Raw genomic sequence first — 16,698 nt, forward strand, 5'->3', positions numbered from 1 at the left:
CTCTCAGCCATTCTGCTTCTACCGACTGTTTATTGCCATAGGTATGCAAGTTACGCCCTCATCCAAAGGCAGGGCGGGGATATGCAGCTCATTTATATTTAAGGTGGTACACACCAAAACAGCTCTTTTTAAAACAGGCCCCAAAAATGACATTTTCAAATGGTTATAATAAATTAACTGTGGGGTATTTTGTGCTGAAACTTCACAAATACATTCTGGGGACACCCAAGACCAATATTACATCTTGTAAAAAGGGGCACAATAGGTGCCCTTTAAGTTTTGTTGAACATCGGACAGTGTGATAATATAAAACATACTGGAAATATGTTTATGACTTAATTCAAAATACAAAAAGTTTATTGTGCTTTTCCAAATACACCAGAGCAGATTAATAGCATAAAATACTGTACATAATAAACTACATGCCAACATGAACATAATATTTTGTACACAGATCAAACTAATGTTCAGAAATAGTTCTACAAATTTATTTTTCTATATTAATGTTATTTAAAAAGCAATATAGTGAAAGTTGTGCAGTTGTGCTTTCAAGTTAAGTTTTTTTAAAGATTGGAAACATTTATTTGTTTCATAAATAATCCATGGACAGCTTATTTAATTTCTGAACAAAAATATGACGTATAAAAAAACAATAAAACATGACGTAATCAAACTACAGCGAGAGCAAACAAGCGACTCCTTTTGAATCACTTTCGGGGTTATCGAATCTCAATCTCGGTCTCGAGTAGAACCGGTTGCAACGGTTTTCGGATCATCAGTACACAACCGAGAACCGCTTCTTTCGGACGTGTCCGATTTGAGAACCGATGAACTGATGATACTGCGCATGCGTGATTCACCGTGTGGTCTAAAGCTACAGAACAGTAACATCACAGCACCGGCTAACTAGGACAACTGATGCTATGAGAGGACTCGAATGAGGGGCCAATCTGGCGAAAAGTAAGTTTATTTAATTACAAATAAATCGTAATGTAAGAGGATCATGGTTTCTGCTCTGATGAAGACTAATTTATTCACTTTATAACTGTAAAACTTTGTTTGCCCATCACTGCCTGTATATGTCATGTGTTTGGATGCTTTAGATGTAAAACTAAATTGTAAGAAACGCTTCAGATTATAATGTTTTAGTTGACTGATGTTATCATTACTGACTTTATATATTTGAATGTTTTTTCATCCCGGCCCGCGATAGACGATGTCATCGCGGATGACGTCATTACGTCGGAGCGTTAAAGAACCGGTGAACCGGTTTTTTCAACCGGTTTATTGAATCAAACTGCCCCAAAGAACCGGTTCGCGGAAAAGAACCGAACTTCCTATCATTACTGCAGGTTTTATTCACACACAGACATCAAGAATCAGCGTATGAATCTCAACAATGGTGACATGCTTAATGCCGCAATGCATTCTGGGTGCCTCATACAAAACTCATCGATGGCTCCCAGAATGCATTGCAGCATGAAGCATGTCATCATTGTTGAGATTCATACGCTGATTCTTGATGTCTGTGTTTAAGTGAATGTTGCAGGAGGTTTGAAGTGTTTAAAGAACAATGTGTTTTTCACATTTTCTGATTAAAATGGTTTTATTGTAATTCTAGAAGAAATCTAGCACAAAGCTAATCACATTTTGCTCATAAAAGCTCAGTAATTAGATCAGTGAATTACTTCAGTCTTTTCCTTTTCAGTATCACAAGAGCTGTCAATAACATGATTTCATGAATTTGTGATTGAATATCAGAAAATTTCAGTGAAGGTTTTTGGAAAAAAAAAATTTCATATAGTTTTGTTTGCATAGGTTTGTGGATTAACAATGAGGTGTAGATGTTTGGACATTACTGGAACTTTGTATGAATGCAGACATTACTAAAGCCATGAGTCTCTGTTTCTCGTGTTGTACTGCCTGCATGTGACCACCAGACGGCAGCAGTGTATCAGACAAATTTCCCTTATGAATTATCTGAACAATCATACAGACATCAGCAGAAGGTTTTCTGAGGTTGGAGAGTCAAGTAAAGGAAATTAACTAGATAATTACTAATGTTTAGTGTTCATTAGGGCTGTAACGATATGCGATATGAAACCGAAATCGCGATACGCAGGTCCACGAACCTGTATCGCGATGTGAGAAGGCAGAATCGCGACACACCCCTTCCAACTCCCAGAGTTATCCTTCCTGTCCAGATCCAATGCTACCACATTTTTAAATTACTATACGTATTAGGGGTGTAACGATTTATCGTAGATGGTGTGTCTCAATCAGCTCTCAGTTCAGTAAGTGTTTCGGGCACACATTGAATCTTGCAAGCAGGTTTAAACCTTTCTCATGTCAGTCTCTTGCATGGTCGCGTGAGAAAGTCGTGGCTTTCTTTCACCGCAGTGCACAGCAACAGCTGTGCTCACAGAAAAGCAAAAGACGCTTGCGATGCTTTGCTTTAAGTTAGAGGCCGTTCACATATTGCGTCTTTTCCGCGTGCAAGTCAGTTATTATTTTCAAATGTAGCCGGGCGGCAGGCGCGCTCATAATGGGATCAACGCGGTCGCGACGCGCATGCAATTCTCAACTTCTCAGAATGCCGCAAGCGCACCGCAGGTCGTGTGACAAGAATCAACCGATCAGCTATGGCCTTTCCGTAACAAAACATCAAAAGCTCAACCGAACAGCTGATCATAGCTGTACATGGTGGTTTTTATATCTTATCTCCATCAATATATCTCGTAGTAAAACTAATGCAAGGGCTATAATTTATCCTTTGCAGAAACATCCTGATCCTCTTGGAGAGCTCAGTTCATGGTTGCATAGCAACGACCGACGCCACAGGAGCGCAAGCGCTTTGGAAAGAAGGAGAAGCGGTGCGGCCGCGCCTTCCACGCGTTTTTAGACGCGATATGTGAACGGCCCTATTCATAATTCTAAGTTCATGTTAAATTTAACATTTTTTTCAGTGACAGACAGCCCTATTCAACTGTTAATTTGAATACAGAAGGTTTTTATTAAAATTTTATATTTATTTATTTTATTGAAATGTGATCTTGTATGTACAACAAGGAAAATTATTGAAATTTGTTCATGTTTTTTTTAATAAATCTTGTTTGAATTTCAGTTTCATTTTGTTCAAAATATCGTGATACGTATCGTATCGTGAACTTTGTATCGAGATACGTACCGTATCGTGACCTGAGCGTATCGTTACACCCCTAGTGTTCATGAGAGATGTGTGTGTATATATAATGTTGTCAAAAACATTACTGTGAAACGGGGGGACATTATATTTTGTTTATTTTATGGTCACACAAAAATGTTACAAAGAGGACATTTGGGAAGTTAACAGAACGTCCTATAGTAAAAGTCCCCTAAACATTCCCAGAACGTCCTGAATGTTCTGTGAAGGTCCGCCAAATAACGTCTCCCAACCCTTAAAAGAACTCCAAATCGTGTCTGAATGTTCTGGGAACGTTACTAGACGACATCCTTAACACCAGTGGGAACATTCTGAGAACGATCTGGGAACGTAAAATTTCTAGCGGGGATAATGGTTAGTGTAGTCCTTCACCACTTGCACTTAAATGTTTGTGAAAAATTTGGATGAAATAATTTGGGCTAAGTAGGTATACATCGCTAATAATCCTATTATCCTCTGAGCTCATGGTAGATATATGTATGTGTGCATGTATATGCAGCACAAAGAACAGTATAGACAGAGAAAATATGCAAATTGTATGATATTATAGACCACTAGGACCAGTAAAACCCCCTTTTTCAACATTCAACACTTTCTTCCAAATTATGTACAGACACTGCAGTTGTAATGCAGAGAAAAATGTATCTGTTAGCCCTTACAGCTTTTTAACTGATTAAAACAGATGAACAGATCATAAAGACTGACACAACTGTGTGGATGACAATGTGTGTAATGTTGCAACTGATCAGAATCAGTTATTTTCAGCCTCTAGCACATTTCCCCTGGTTTCATATCTGATGGTGTTCCAGTCAAACACGTTTCCCTTCGGCACATACGGTTCCTGGTTTGAATAAACTGCCTTAATCTGACTGCCAGGGAGAACATAATCCCACATTTTCACATCTGAAATTTCACCTACAAAGCTCTGCTCTGCGTCAAAGGACCCTACAGACCCTGTACATGCATCAGCATCCTGGCCGAGCAGGACGGTGCCGCCAGAAAGAACTGAGTGACCTTTTCTATAGAGCTGGAAGGAACTGCGCCATCCATCCACCCAAAAGGCAGATAGACCAGTCGCAGAGTCCCAGGTGACGCAGAGGTGGGTCTGGAAGATAGAGAGAGGAGGCAGGTGGAAATATACTCCATCGCCACTAGAATGTAAATACAAGGACACCCGACCGTCTTTCTCTCTCCACACGTTGAGCTCGTCGTAGTCGGCTACGCAGTAGGCGAACAGAATGATCTCCCTCCCGCTCTGGGGCTCCATCGCAACACGCATGCAGAGAGTAAATGCTGTTAGACTCAGTGACTTTTCAGGAGTGAGTTTAACATAGCTTGAATCAGTCTTGGTTGGAAACAGAAGCACTTTACCATTAAGACCCACTGCAAGACGAAACACAAGATAAAACATCTTTTACTAGACACACAAAATCCTGCTCATACCAATCCGTTAAACTTGATAAAAAAATGTGGTACCTTTAGCAGTCGCTGCTGTCAGAGAAAGCAGACAGAAAAACAAAACCAGCATCTTGTTGCAGGTCTGAAGGAAAAAGTGCAAAAGAAAATCCATTTTTTCTTTTAGCAGACAAATTCTTCACTGCTTCATTGTTTTTAACATTAAATTTCAACAGTTTCTTACAACTAAGTGTTCTTCAATCACTTTTAAGCAACAAAGACACAAAAGGTTCAAGATAGAGTACTTACGATGTTCATCAGGTGATATCAGAGAGAAGATCTGTTCAGATCAGATGTTTGTCTCACAGATGATTATGACTAGAAGTGTCTTGAGTATTTATATGCAGATTGGGTTGAGCCCAGATTCACGTACGTGCCTCCCAGTTGTCTTTTTTATAATATTTTACCCAAGTTTACCCTGTAAAAGGGAAGTTGGTGTGTCCTGTTGTAACATTGCAGGCAGTTTTGCAGTTATTGAATGGAGTTTTTCCATTTGTAGAATACAGTTATGGACTCATATAATGAGAGACTATTTGAAGCATGTGCACTTGTACTGTAAAATAACACACCGCAGGACTGCAGAAAAGCTAGAAGGCCATTTAAATGATGAAAAACAGACAAATAGCATTTCAGAAATACACACTTTCATTGTATATTTGTAAATTGTAGCCCAAAATCTTAGCTTTGGTGTTTTGACATTATAATGTTAACATTTCCCCTATACTGACTAATTATACTCACCAGATCAATACAATCATGACTTTATCAGGCCTATAGATATCATATTTAGTTTGACATTTTTGAGATCTCTCCTGAAACTAGAGGAAACAAATGTCTCCCAGCAAACAAAAAAATGTCTCCCAGTGTCTTTTTCTTAGAAAAGAAAAAAAGCAGCAGACTTTAGAAAAAGTCTCCATTTGCTCTCTCCATCCATGTAAATCTCATTTCTGTCCAGGAGAAGAAGCTGAAACATAAGAAATTTATGCTTTTATACAGATGGGATACACTGAAATGATCAAAAGTGACCGTAAAACATTTATAATGTTACATAAGATTTCTATTTCAAATAAATGTTGTTATTTTGAGCTTTTTATTCATCAAAGAATCCTGAAAATAACTGTATTACAGTATCCACAAAAATATGAAGCAGTACAACAATGATAACATTGAGTTTTCAACATTGAAAATAATAAAAGAAAAATGTTTCTTAATCATATTAGAATGATTTCTGAAGGATCATGTGACACTGAAGACTGGAGTAATGATGCTGAAAATTCAGCTTTGATCACAGGAATAAATTACATTTTAAAATATATATTAATAGAGAACAGTTATTGAACTGCATTTTTACAAAAGCAAGAAGCAACCCATGTGCAAATAAACACTGACACTATCTGAACATAAATAGCAGATATCTTTATTTACAAAATGACAGTATAGATAGTCTGGATTAAAAAGATTATTTGGTAGCAACGTAGAATCATGAAAACTAATTTCTAGCAAACCATATGAGAGATCTTTTCAACTTAACCACCCACAATAATGTTTTATCAAGCACAATAAAATGGCAGGGGTATCTCACCCTTTCCCCAAATCCGGCACCTGGTTATGATATGATGTGCAATATTAATCGTTACAGCAAAACTTTCAAAAGAACTCTTATCTTCAAACACAAAAGCTACAATGTTGTGATCATCCTGACCAGATCATCAGCGAGCATTGCTCAACAAGCAACTGTTGTTTTGTTCATGATGTCTCAACAGTTCATGCTTTGTTTTGCACAGACTCTATTTGTATGTGTATTTTACTGTACAAAATATTAAAATAATAAAAATACTACAGTAAAAACCTGTTACCAGCAATCACATATATAGCAACACACTCAGAACACCCCATCAACTGCAAAGCAACACACTCACAACTACTCAGAACACCCCAGCAACTGCATAGCAACATACTCACAACCATGCAGAACACCCCAGAAACTGCATACAAAAAAACACTCAGAACACCACAGCAACAACAGAGCAACATACTAACAACCACTAAAAACAATTTTATCACAAAATGCTGCACCACTGTCATATTTTCTTACATTTTTGTTCAACAGATTGAGGTGACGATGTCCTGGTTGTATGTCTGTGTGCGTGTCTGCTGTGCCTGTGACGAGTTTGCACAGGAAAGCACCACTCGATTGGATTCTCAAATTGGATAAACATGACTTGGCAACTAGCAGAGTGTGATGAAACAAGGCAGATGATTAACAGAACACCGCTGTGTCCCAATCCAGCTACTTATACTACGCCCTAAATCTCTCCTCACAAGTTTGCAATTTAAATATAATGATGCATTTAAAAGTTCATGGCCAAACGTATCTTTACAGAAGTACACAATGCTGTTGCAGATGAAATATAATATATTGTAGTGAAATATATGTAAAAATGTAGATGAAATATAATTGCAAACTCATCTTTTCATCAGGTTACATACTGATAATTGTTATTTATTGAGCAACTGATAAAACCACAGTTTTATCAGTTGCAACAGATAAAACCACAGTTGCTCAATAAATAACGTTAGAAACCAATGTTTTCTAACTGTTTAATGCCAAGGACCTCCTATTTTGCATTATTTTATTTTTGATATGATTTTTTAATATATATTTTTTTATTTATAGTGTTTATTTTATATTATTATTATTATTATGTATTATATGTATATTATTATTATTTCATACTTCATATTTCACAAACTATTTTTTTTTCTGAGTGGTTGTGAATTTCTTACAGTCTTACAGGTCTGTCAACAGAATAATTACAATGAATTTTCTGTTTTCCAAGCTGTCTTTTATAATTGATCAATGTTTAAATGTGAATAAGCCTAAATTGTAATCTGTTCATATAAAGCAATCATGTCTCTTCAGAGGATGCGGTTAAGTTAGAGTCCATTTTGCAGTAGTTTAATAAACAAAAAGCCCATGGCTTTTAAACCTACATAAAGGAAGTATCAATAGAAGGAATAAAGTGATGTTAATTCAGGAGGGCTCCTTCTGGTGGCTGGATGAGTGAGTCTCTGGCTGTGGCCTTACAAATTCTGGTATTAATTTCCTTTACTCGACTCTCCAACCTCAGAAAAACTTCTGCTGATGTCTGTATGATTGTTCAGACAATTCATAAGGGGTCTGATACACTGCTGCCGTCTGGTGGTCACATGCAGGCAGTGCAACATGAGAGACTTGCGTAATTTCTGCATTACTACAAAGTTCCAGTAATGTCCAAACATCTACATGTCATTATTAATCCACAAAACTATGCAAACAAAACTATATGAATAAAATATAAATTCCAAAAACCTTTACCGAAATGTTTTGATATTCAATCACAAATTCATGAAATCATGATATTGACAGAGGTATGACATAAAACAGGAAATTACATCACAGAGTAGACCCCAGACTTGTATTATTTGTTGTATTTGTTGTATATAGCCTTAATTTTTATTTCAGTCTTTTAGTCATTTTAATACTTCATCTTATTTCTTATTTATTTCTTGAGTTTAATTTTTTCATCTGATATTTATATTGAATTTTATTTCAGCTTTATTTCGATTCCCAAAAATGTATCACCAAACGTTTTAGTTTACAATAACAACACTGGCTACAATACAATATTTAAAGTAAAAACATGTTTTAAGATATTTGTATTTCTCTGAGATCTTTATTTGTCATGATCACACACACATCCCCGCTTGAAATTTTATGATTCCCAGAACATTCTCAGAACGTCCCCACTGGTGTTAAGGATGTTGCCTAGTAACGTTCCCAAAACGTTCAGAGACGGTCACGATGTGGAGCTCTTTTAAGGTTTGGGGAATGTTATTTGATGGACCTTCAGGGAACATTCACGACGTTCTGTTTTTCAGGAATGTTTAGGGGACTATTATAGGACGTTCTATTAACTTCCCAAATGTCCTCTTTGTAACGTTCTTGTGCGACCATAAAATAACCAAAATAGAACGTCCCCCTAAACTCATATTGCAAACGTAATTAAATGACCAACAGAGGACCATGTGGGAACGTTCTGTTAATGTCCCAAATGTAATGTTCTTTTTTGACCATAAAATAACGAAAATGGAACGGCCCCCTAAAGTCATATAAGGAACTTTGAACTGCAGCACTTTCATTACCAAAAGAGGACGTTTTAGGAACGTCCCGAATGTTCTGTAAAGGTTCGGAATTTTCGTCACCTTTAGAGAACTTTTAGGGGACGTTGCGCAAGGTACTGAGAACGTCGCCTTCTACGTAGGTTCATGGAATGGGTTTCCATGGCCGAGCAGTTGCATCCAAGCCTTTCATCACCAAGTGCAATGCAAAGCGTCAGATGCAGTGGTGTAAAGCACACCGCCACTGGACTCTAGAGCAGTGGAGACGTGTTCTCTGGAGTGACCAATCACGCTTCTCTGTCTGGCAATCCGATGGACAAGTCTGGGTTTGACGGTTGCCAGGAGAATGGTACTTCCCTGACTGTAATGTGCCAAGTGTAAAGTTTGGTGCAGGGGGATTATGGTGTGGGGTTGTTTTTCAGGGTTTGGGCTTGGACCCTTAGTTCCAGTGAAAGGAACTCTTAACACTTCAGCATACCAAGACATTTGGGACAATTTCATGCTCCCAACTTTGAGGCAACAGTTTGGGGATGGCCCCTTCCTGTTCCAACATGACTCCACACCAGTGCACAAAGCAAGGTCCATAAAGACATGGATGAGCGAGTTTGGTGTGGAGGAACTTGACTCGCCTGCACAGAGTCCTGATCTCAACCCAATAGAACACCTTTGGGATGAATTAAAGCGGAGACTGCGAGCCAGGCCTTCTCACCAACATCACTGCCTGACCTCACAAATGCGCTTCTAGAAGAATGGTCAAAAATTCCCATAAACACACTCCTAAACCTAGCTTGTGGAAAGCCTTCCCAGAAGAGTTGAAGCTGTTAAAGCTGCAAAGGTTGGGCCAACTCCATATTAAACCCTACGGATTAAGAAATGTCCTCTTTGTAACGTTCTTGTGCGACCATAAAATAACCAAAATAGAACGTCCCCCTAAACTCATATCGCGAACGTTATTAAATGACCAACAGAGGACCATGTGGGAACATTCTGTTAATGTCCCAAATGTCCTCTTTTTTGACCATAAAATAACGAAAATGGAACAGTGGAGACGTGTTTTCTGGAGTGACGAATCACACTTCTCTGTCTGGCAATCCGATGGACAAGTCTGGGTTTGGCGGTTGCCAGGAGAATGGTACTTCCCTGACTGCAATGTGCCAAGTGTAAAGTTTGGTGGAGGGGGGATTATGGTGTGGGGTTGTTTTTCAGGGTTTGGGCTTGGACCCTTAGTTCCAGTGAAAGGAACTCTTAACACTTCAGCATACCAAGACATTTTGAACAATTTCATGCTCCCAACTTTGTGGCAACAGTTTGGGGATGGCTCCTTCCTGTTCCAACATGACTCCACACCAGTGCACAAAGCAAGGTCCATAAAGACATGGATGAGCGAGTTTGGTGTGGAGGAACTTGACTGGCCTGCACAGAGTCCTGATCTCAACCCAATAGAACACCTTTGGGATGAATTAAAGTGGAGACTGCGAGCCAGGCCTTCTCACCAACATCACTGCCTGACCTCACAAATGCGCTTCTAGAAGAATGGTCAAAAATTCCCATAAACACACTCCTAAACCTAGCTTGTGGAAAGCCTTCCCAGAAGAGTTGAAGCTGTTAAAGCTGCAAAGGTTGGGCCAACTCCATATTAAACCCTACAGATTAAGAAATGTCCTCTTTGTAACGTTCTTGTGCGACCATAAAATAACCAAAATAGAACGTCCCCCTAAACTCATATCGTGAACGTTATTAAATGACCAACAGAGGACCATGTGGGAACATTCTGTTAATGTCCCAAATGTCCTCTTTTTTGACCATAAAATAACGAAAATGGAACGGCTGAGACGTGTTCTCTGGAGTGACAAATCACACTTCTCTGTCTGGCAATCCGATGGACAAGTCTGGGTTTGGCGGTTGCCAGGAGAATGGTACTTCCCTGACTGTAATGTGCCAAGTATAAAGTTTGGTGGAGGGGGGATTATGGTGTGGGGTTGTTTTTCAGGGTTGGGCTTGGACCCTTAGTTCCAGTGAAAGGAACTCTTAACACTTCAGCATACCAAGACATTTTGAACAATTTCATGCTCCCAACTTTGTGGCAACAGTTTGGGGATGGCCCCTTCCTGTTCCAACATGACTCCACACCAGTGCACAAAGCAAGGTCCATAAAGACATGGATGAGCGAGTTTGGTGTGGAGGAACTTGACTGGCCTGCACTGAGTCCTGACCTCAACCCGATAGAACACCTTTGGGATGAATTAGAGCGGAGACTGCGAGCCAGGCCTTCTCAACAACATCGCTGCCTGACCTCACAAATGCACTTCTAGAAGAATAGTCAAAAATTCCCATAAACACACTCCTAAACCTAGCTTGTGGAAAGCCTTCCCAGAAGAGTTGAAGCTGTTATAGCTGCAAAGGTTGGGCCAACTCCATATTAAACCCTACGGATTAAGAATGAGATGTCATTAAAGTTCATGTGCACTTAAAGGCAGGTATCCAAAAACTTTTGGCAATATAGAGTATCATTAATGCAGCAGTTTTTTTTTTCATTATATTTTTTCAACAGTAGGCATATATGTTGTGAATTCTTTTTGCTTTCCTTGCCGGTATTCCTTTCGCAATGCTATGGCAAGAGCGCATTCCACAATGGTAGTATAGCACGTAACTTAGCTGATGTTCACTTGCATTTGTATCCTTTTTTGCAGATCGAAGTTGTAATGTTACATTTATGTTGAGTATCTGAGATATTTGATTGTCACAGAATGGGCTTCAGTTTCCTGGAATTCATGCAGCTTCACCTCATTTATTCCATTCCTCAGATGTTTCTTTTTCAATAACATTGATGCATTGATCTTAATCTAACAGATATTTTTTCTAGTCATATGTTCATGTTTTCATGTCATAGTTTTATTTGTCACCATTTATTGCAAATTGCAATTAAATGTTTATAAAAAATGAAGATGAAATAATGCGGGCTGAGCAGGTATATATCACTGATGAACTGATAAAGAACATCTGAGCTCATGGTATATCTGTCTATACAGCACAAAGAACGGTATCTAGTTTCTTGACATTAGAGAGAATATGAAAATTTTAAATATAGACCATTAAAACCCCCTTTTCAACATTCAACTCTATTCCAAATTATGCACAGACACAGCAGTTGTAATGCTGAGAAAAATTTATTTGTTAGCCCTTACAGCTTTGCACCTCATTAAAACAGATGAACAGAAAGTGTGGATGACAATGTGTGACATTAAAACAGATCAGAATCAGTTATTTTCAGCCACTATCACATTTCCAGTAATCTCATATTTGATGGTGTCCCAGTCAAACACGTTTCCCTTCGTCACATTCGGTTCCTGATTTGAATAAACCGCCTTAATCTGACTGCCAGGGAGAACATAATCCCACATTTTCACATCTGTAATTTCTCCTACAAAGCTCTGCTCTGGGTCAAAGAACTCTATAGACCCTGCACATATATCAGGGTCTTGGCCGAGCAGGACGGTGCCGCCAGGAAGAATTGAGTGACCTTTTCTATAGAGCTGGAACACACTGCGCCGTCCGTCCACCCAAAAGGCAGAGAGACCAGTCGCAGAGTCCCAGGTGACACACAGGTGGGTCTGGAAGATGGAGAGCGGAGGCAGGTGGAAAAATGCTGCTTTGTAACTAGAATGTAAATACAAGGACACCTGACCATCCTTCTCTCTCCACACATTGAGCTCGTCGTAGCCGGGTGTACAGTAAGCAAACATAATGACATCCCTCTCGCCCTGGGGCTCCATCGCGACACGCATGCAGAGAGTAAACGCTGTAAGATTCAGTGGCTTTTCAGGAGTGAGTTTAACATAGCTTGAATCAGTCTTGGTTGGAAACAGAAGCACTTTACCATCAAGTCCCACTGCAAGACAAAACACAAACCATTATTTACTAGACACACAAAATCCTGCCCATAACAATCTGTGAAACCTAATCATGTATAATGTGGTACCTTTAGCAGCCGCTGCTGTCAGAGAAAGCAGACAGAAAAACAAAACCAGCATCTTGCTGCAGGTCTAAAAAAAGTGCAAAAGAAAATCCATTACTCCTGTTAGCAGACAAACTCTTCAACGCTTCATTGTTTTTAACATGAAACTACAACAGTTTATTACTACTAAGTGTTCAGTCAGTTTAAGAGACAAAGACACAAAAGGTTCAAGACAGAGTACTTACGATGTTCATCAGGTGATATCAGAGAGGAGATCAGTTCAGATCAGATGTTTGTCTCACAGATGATTATGACTAGAAGTGTCTTGAGTATTTATATGCAGATTGGGTTGAGCCCAGATTCACGTACGAGCCTCCCAGTCATCTTTTTAATTTATTTTTAGTTTAACCTGAAAAGGGAAGTTGACGTGTCCTGCTGTGTCATTGCATGTAGTTTTGCAGTTATTGAATGTAGTTTTCCCTTTGCAGAATACTGTTATGGATTAATTTATTGAGAGACTCTATGAAGCATGTGCACACCACAGGACTGCAGAAATGCTTAAAGATCATTTAAATGATGAAAAAGAGATTCAGAAATGCTCTACATTATTGAAAATGACTGGGTTATTTGAGTTGGTCACGTTCCTTTTAGATATTTCTTTTTCAAAAACATTGATGATATTATTATCAGCATTGTTATTTTGTAATTTTTCGATGGCTTCAAAAATGTGCAGTGATAACTGTTGCTAATCAATTTGATCATGAGAAATAGATGTGCAGTGCCAATCTGCTATATACATAGCGTTATAATAAGAACAGGATTGTAGGCTACGGAGATAAAAAATATTGAAAAAATATTTTTCAAAGCTTTTGCATTTTCTTGCAAAATTTTTGCGTTCTCCTGAGGAATTTTGTGTTCTCTCGCAAACATTTGTGAGTACTTTGGACAAACACTTCATGTTTTTTGAACTTAGAATTAAATCTAAAGAAATATGTTCAGTGCTTTGTTCAAGGCACAGTTTTGACGTAAGTGAAAGACACCTGGACTAAGTTCAGTAAAGTTTGCAACATAGCAGATTCAAATTTCCCACATAAATAACTAGTGAGCTAAATGTTGTTAAAACACAAATAACACCTTTTCAATCGTAGTAACAATGAGCTACAACCTAATTTTCCTCAAAACGAGCCTCCGCACTGGACAAAATACATTAATATCTATGCGCATGCGGCTGAATTAAGGGACCGTCTGCAAAGTACAAACCCTGAAAAGCATTACTACAAAAATAGTCACCAGTGTCACCAAAAATATTCAGTAACTTCAATGTAACATACTCTCACCAAATTCAGTCCACACATGCTCTCCTGCTTATACTACAGCACTTACAGTAGTTTGAAAAAATGTGCTTTTGCATAATTTTTATGATTTAAAAATAATAATAAGTATGCAAAAGCACATTTTTTCTAAACTACGGTAGCATGGTATAGAGTACCTCAGGGATGATGTGTTTTTGTAGGCAAAACCCGGAACCAAGTTAGCATTTCCCGTTCCATCGCCCTAAAGTCTATGGGTTTTTTGAATGGATTTTTGCTAAATCGCCTGAAATAAGGTCTGTAGTTAACAAAGCCTCTAAATATTTTCACATTTTGATCTATGACATATAAAACACACCAGTTATAACCCACTTGTGATTTTTTAAACCTTTATTGCGTCTTAAAAACGGCAGTTGCTAACAAATTGCTAAAAGGGACTACTTCCTTTTAGACGTCAAAATGTATAAATGTTGTGTTAACTTGTAAAGATTATCTTGATAGACAAACCGTGTGTGTCATAACCCTTTGTTAAACACAGAGCCTTTTTTTTTTTGCGATTTTCCAAAAGTCTATGGGAAAAATGCATAGGCTTTCGATCAAGGGAACCAGTGCGCCGCTAACTTCCGGATTGGCCTACAAAAACACGTCATCCCTGAGGTAGCCTAGAATGTTGTGAAATCTTTGTGCCTTATAGTTGCCCGTGAATCAGTGTTGTTTTTACGGGAATAGCGCATCCACAACGGTAGTTACCCTTTTAAGCACGGTCAAGTTCACATATGCACTTCGTGTTTTGTGAAAATGTAAGTTGTGATACTCAAAATAAATATAACATTACAACTTCTAACTGTTGTGTTATTATCATAATCGCAGGCAGGGTGTGTGCGGGAGGCGGGGTGTGTCCTTCATGGAGAAAATATTGTGAAATATAATGAAAATATTTTAAGAATGGTGACAAATAAAACTATGACATGAAAACATGAATGTGACTAAAAATAACTTGTAGATTATGATGCATCAACTTTATCGAAAAAGAAACATCTGAAGAATGGAATATGAGGTGAAGCTGAAGGGATGAACTGAAGCCTGTTCTGTGACAATCAAATATCTCAGATACTCAACATAAATGTAACATTACAACTTCTAACTGTTATGTTATCATAATCGGGCGGGTGTCCATCATGGACAAATATGAAAATATGAAAATATTTTAAGACTGTTATGAAAATGAATGGTGACAAATAAAACTATGACACGAAAACATATGATAATAATCATATGATAATAACATGAATTATTTCGTGTTTCAGTTATGGTTATATTTATATTTATTTTTATTATACATAATGTTGTGCCGAATTCTGACCCCTAACAAATTACTACCCCATATTGGTAGGTTTAAGGATTAGGTGTAGGGGAGGGATTAGGATTAGGGGTGAGGTTAGGATTAGGCAATCAGGTAGAGACTTCAATATGGGAGTAATAATTTGGCAGGGAGTCAAAATTCGGCACAGCACCTGTGCCTCTCTGTGCCTCCGCTGCGCGATTGTGTCGTTGTGATTAATTGTGATTATGCTGCCTTCACGTGCGCTCTGAATTATTGTAAATGCAAGTTTTTCTAGGTAAAAAAAAGTTTTCCCTCCCATCTTGAAACTTGAATTCGATGAGCTCGTAATCATGACTTCAGAATTGGGAATTATGAAATTTATCAAATTTATCAAATTATCAACTAATAGATAGCACCTGAAGGCTGCATTAAAGGGTTAGTTCACCCAAAAATGAAAATTCTGTCATTAATTACTCACCCTCATGCCATTCCACACCCGTAAGACCTTCATTACTCTTCAGAACACAAATTAAGATATTTTTGTTGAAATCTGATGGCTCCGTGAGGCCTGCATAGACAGCAATGACATTTCCTCTCTCAAGATCCATAAATGTACTGAAAACATATTTAAATCAGGTCATATACAGTGGTTCAATATTACAGTTTTTTTCAATTGCTAACATACATTTGTCCATTCTGTAGTCACATTTTCAAAACTCTAAACACATTTAGCAGAACATCCATCTGTTGTGGCCATACCATTAACACAATTCATGTCGTTTTCACACAAAATGCAATCAATTAACACATTTTTTAAATGCTTAAATTTTCTTTTCATATAAGCTTACCTCATACCAAAATCATGGATCTTTCTCATCTTATTTGCAAATGCTTAAACACAGCAAGTCAGAAATGAAGACCCAATGTTCCAATCTTTAAATATAGGATAAAACCTCTAATTCTGCAACAACAGCAGCTCAAAAGTATTGAAAAAAATAAATAAAACAAATACTGAAACAATTGATAAGCATTTTTAATTAGCAGATCACTGAAATATTGAGCAGATTCCAGTCTCAGTTGGAAGTATAGTCAGGGGTTGAACTTCTTTCCATTACATGGACATACACAGTAAAATAGGACTCTTTGAATCGGATTCGTTCATTGTGGATGAAGAACAACACAGAGGAGCAGAGAGAAAATAATTATCTGGGTAAGGGAGAGGAATAGATGAAGGAGGAAAGGAGAAGTTGGATCAGGACAAGGGAGAAGAAGAGGTATGGGAGAGGAGGAA

The 16,698-nt window shown here is 38.1% G+C and overlaps 2 protein-coding genes across 6 annotated transcripts in view; both read right to left on the bottom strand.

The window, feature by feature from the left end:
- Positions 1–3,824: 3,824 nt before the first annotated feature.
- Positions 3,825–6,871, bottom strand: LOC125257786 (pentraxin fusion protein-like). 4 transcript variants are annotated; one of them, XM_048174481.1, is made up of 5 exons: positions 6,753–6,871; positions 5,399–5,621; positions 4,907–5,075; positions 4,679–4,742; positions 3,825–4,585 (listed from the first exon to the last, which is right to left on the bottom strand). In XM_048174481.1, exons 3-5 carry the CDS (start codon positions 4,913–4,915, stop codon positions 3,954–3,956), a joined length of 705 nt encoding a protein of 234 aa, XP_048030438.1. In that variant the 5' UTR covers positions 4,916–5,075; positions 5,399–5,621; positions 6,753–6,871; the 3' UTR covers positions 3,825–3,953. The 4 variants fall into 4 exon arrangements, with proteins under 4 accessions (XP_048030438.1, XP_048030440.1, XP_048030439.1 ...); XM_048174483.1 differs by having other exon boundaries at positions 4,907–5,099; XM_048174482.1 differs by having other exon boundaries at positions 4,907–5,244.
- A 4,982-nt stretch (positions 6,872–11,853) lies between these two features.
- Positions 11,854–16,698, bottom strand: part of LOC125257787 (pentraxin fusion protein-like) — a 30,669-nt gene continuing 25,824 nt past the window's right edge. Inside the window, exons 1-3 of one of the 2 annotated variants that reach the window (XM_048174485.1) lie at positions 13,019–13,758; positions 12,798–12,861; positions 11,854–12,707 (exon numbers count right to left, since the gene is read on the bottom strand). In XM_048174485.1, the coding sequence (XP_048030442.1) occupies positions 12,076–12,707; positions 12,798–12,861; positions 13,019–13,027 (705 nt within the window). In that variant the 5' untranslated portion in view covers positions 13,028–13,758 and the 3' untranslated portion in view covers positions 11,854–12,075. Of the gene's footprint in view, positions 12,708–12,797; positions 12,862–13,018; positions 13,759–16,698 lie in introns of those variants that run through there. The other variant, XM_048174484.1, reaches the window with a different exon arrangement.

Source organism: Megalobrama amblycephala, linkage group LG22, assembly GCF_018812025.1.
Source record: "Megalobrama amblycephala isolate DHTTF-2021 linkage group LG22, ASM1881202v1, whole genome shotgun sequence".
NCBI lineage: Eukaryota > Metazoa > Chordata > Actinopteri > Cypriniformes > Xenocyprididae > Megalobrama > Megalobrama amblycephala.

Excerpts from the sequence above, each read along its gene's own strand:
- LOC125257786 (XM_048174481.1), bottom strand. Across the intron at positions 4,586-4,678 it reads GACAGCAGCGACTGCTAAAG|TGGGTCTTAATGGTAAAGTG; the intron begins GTACCACATTTT and ends TTCGTCTTGCAG.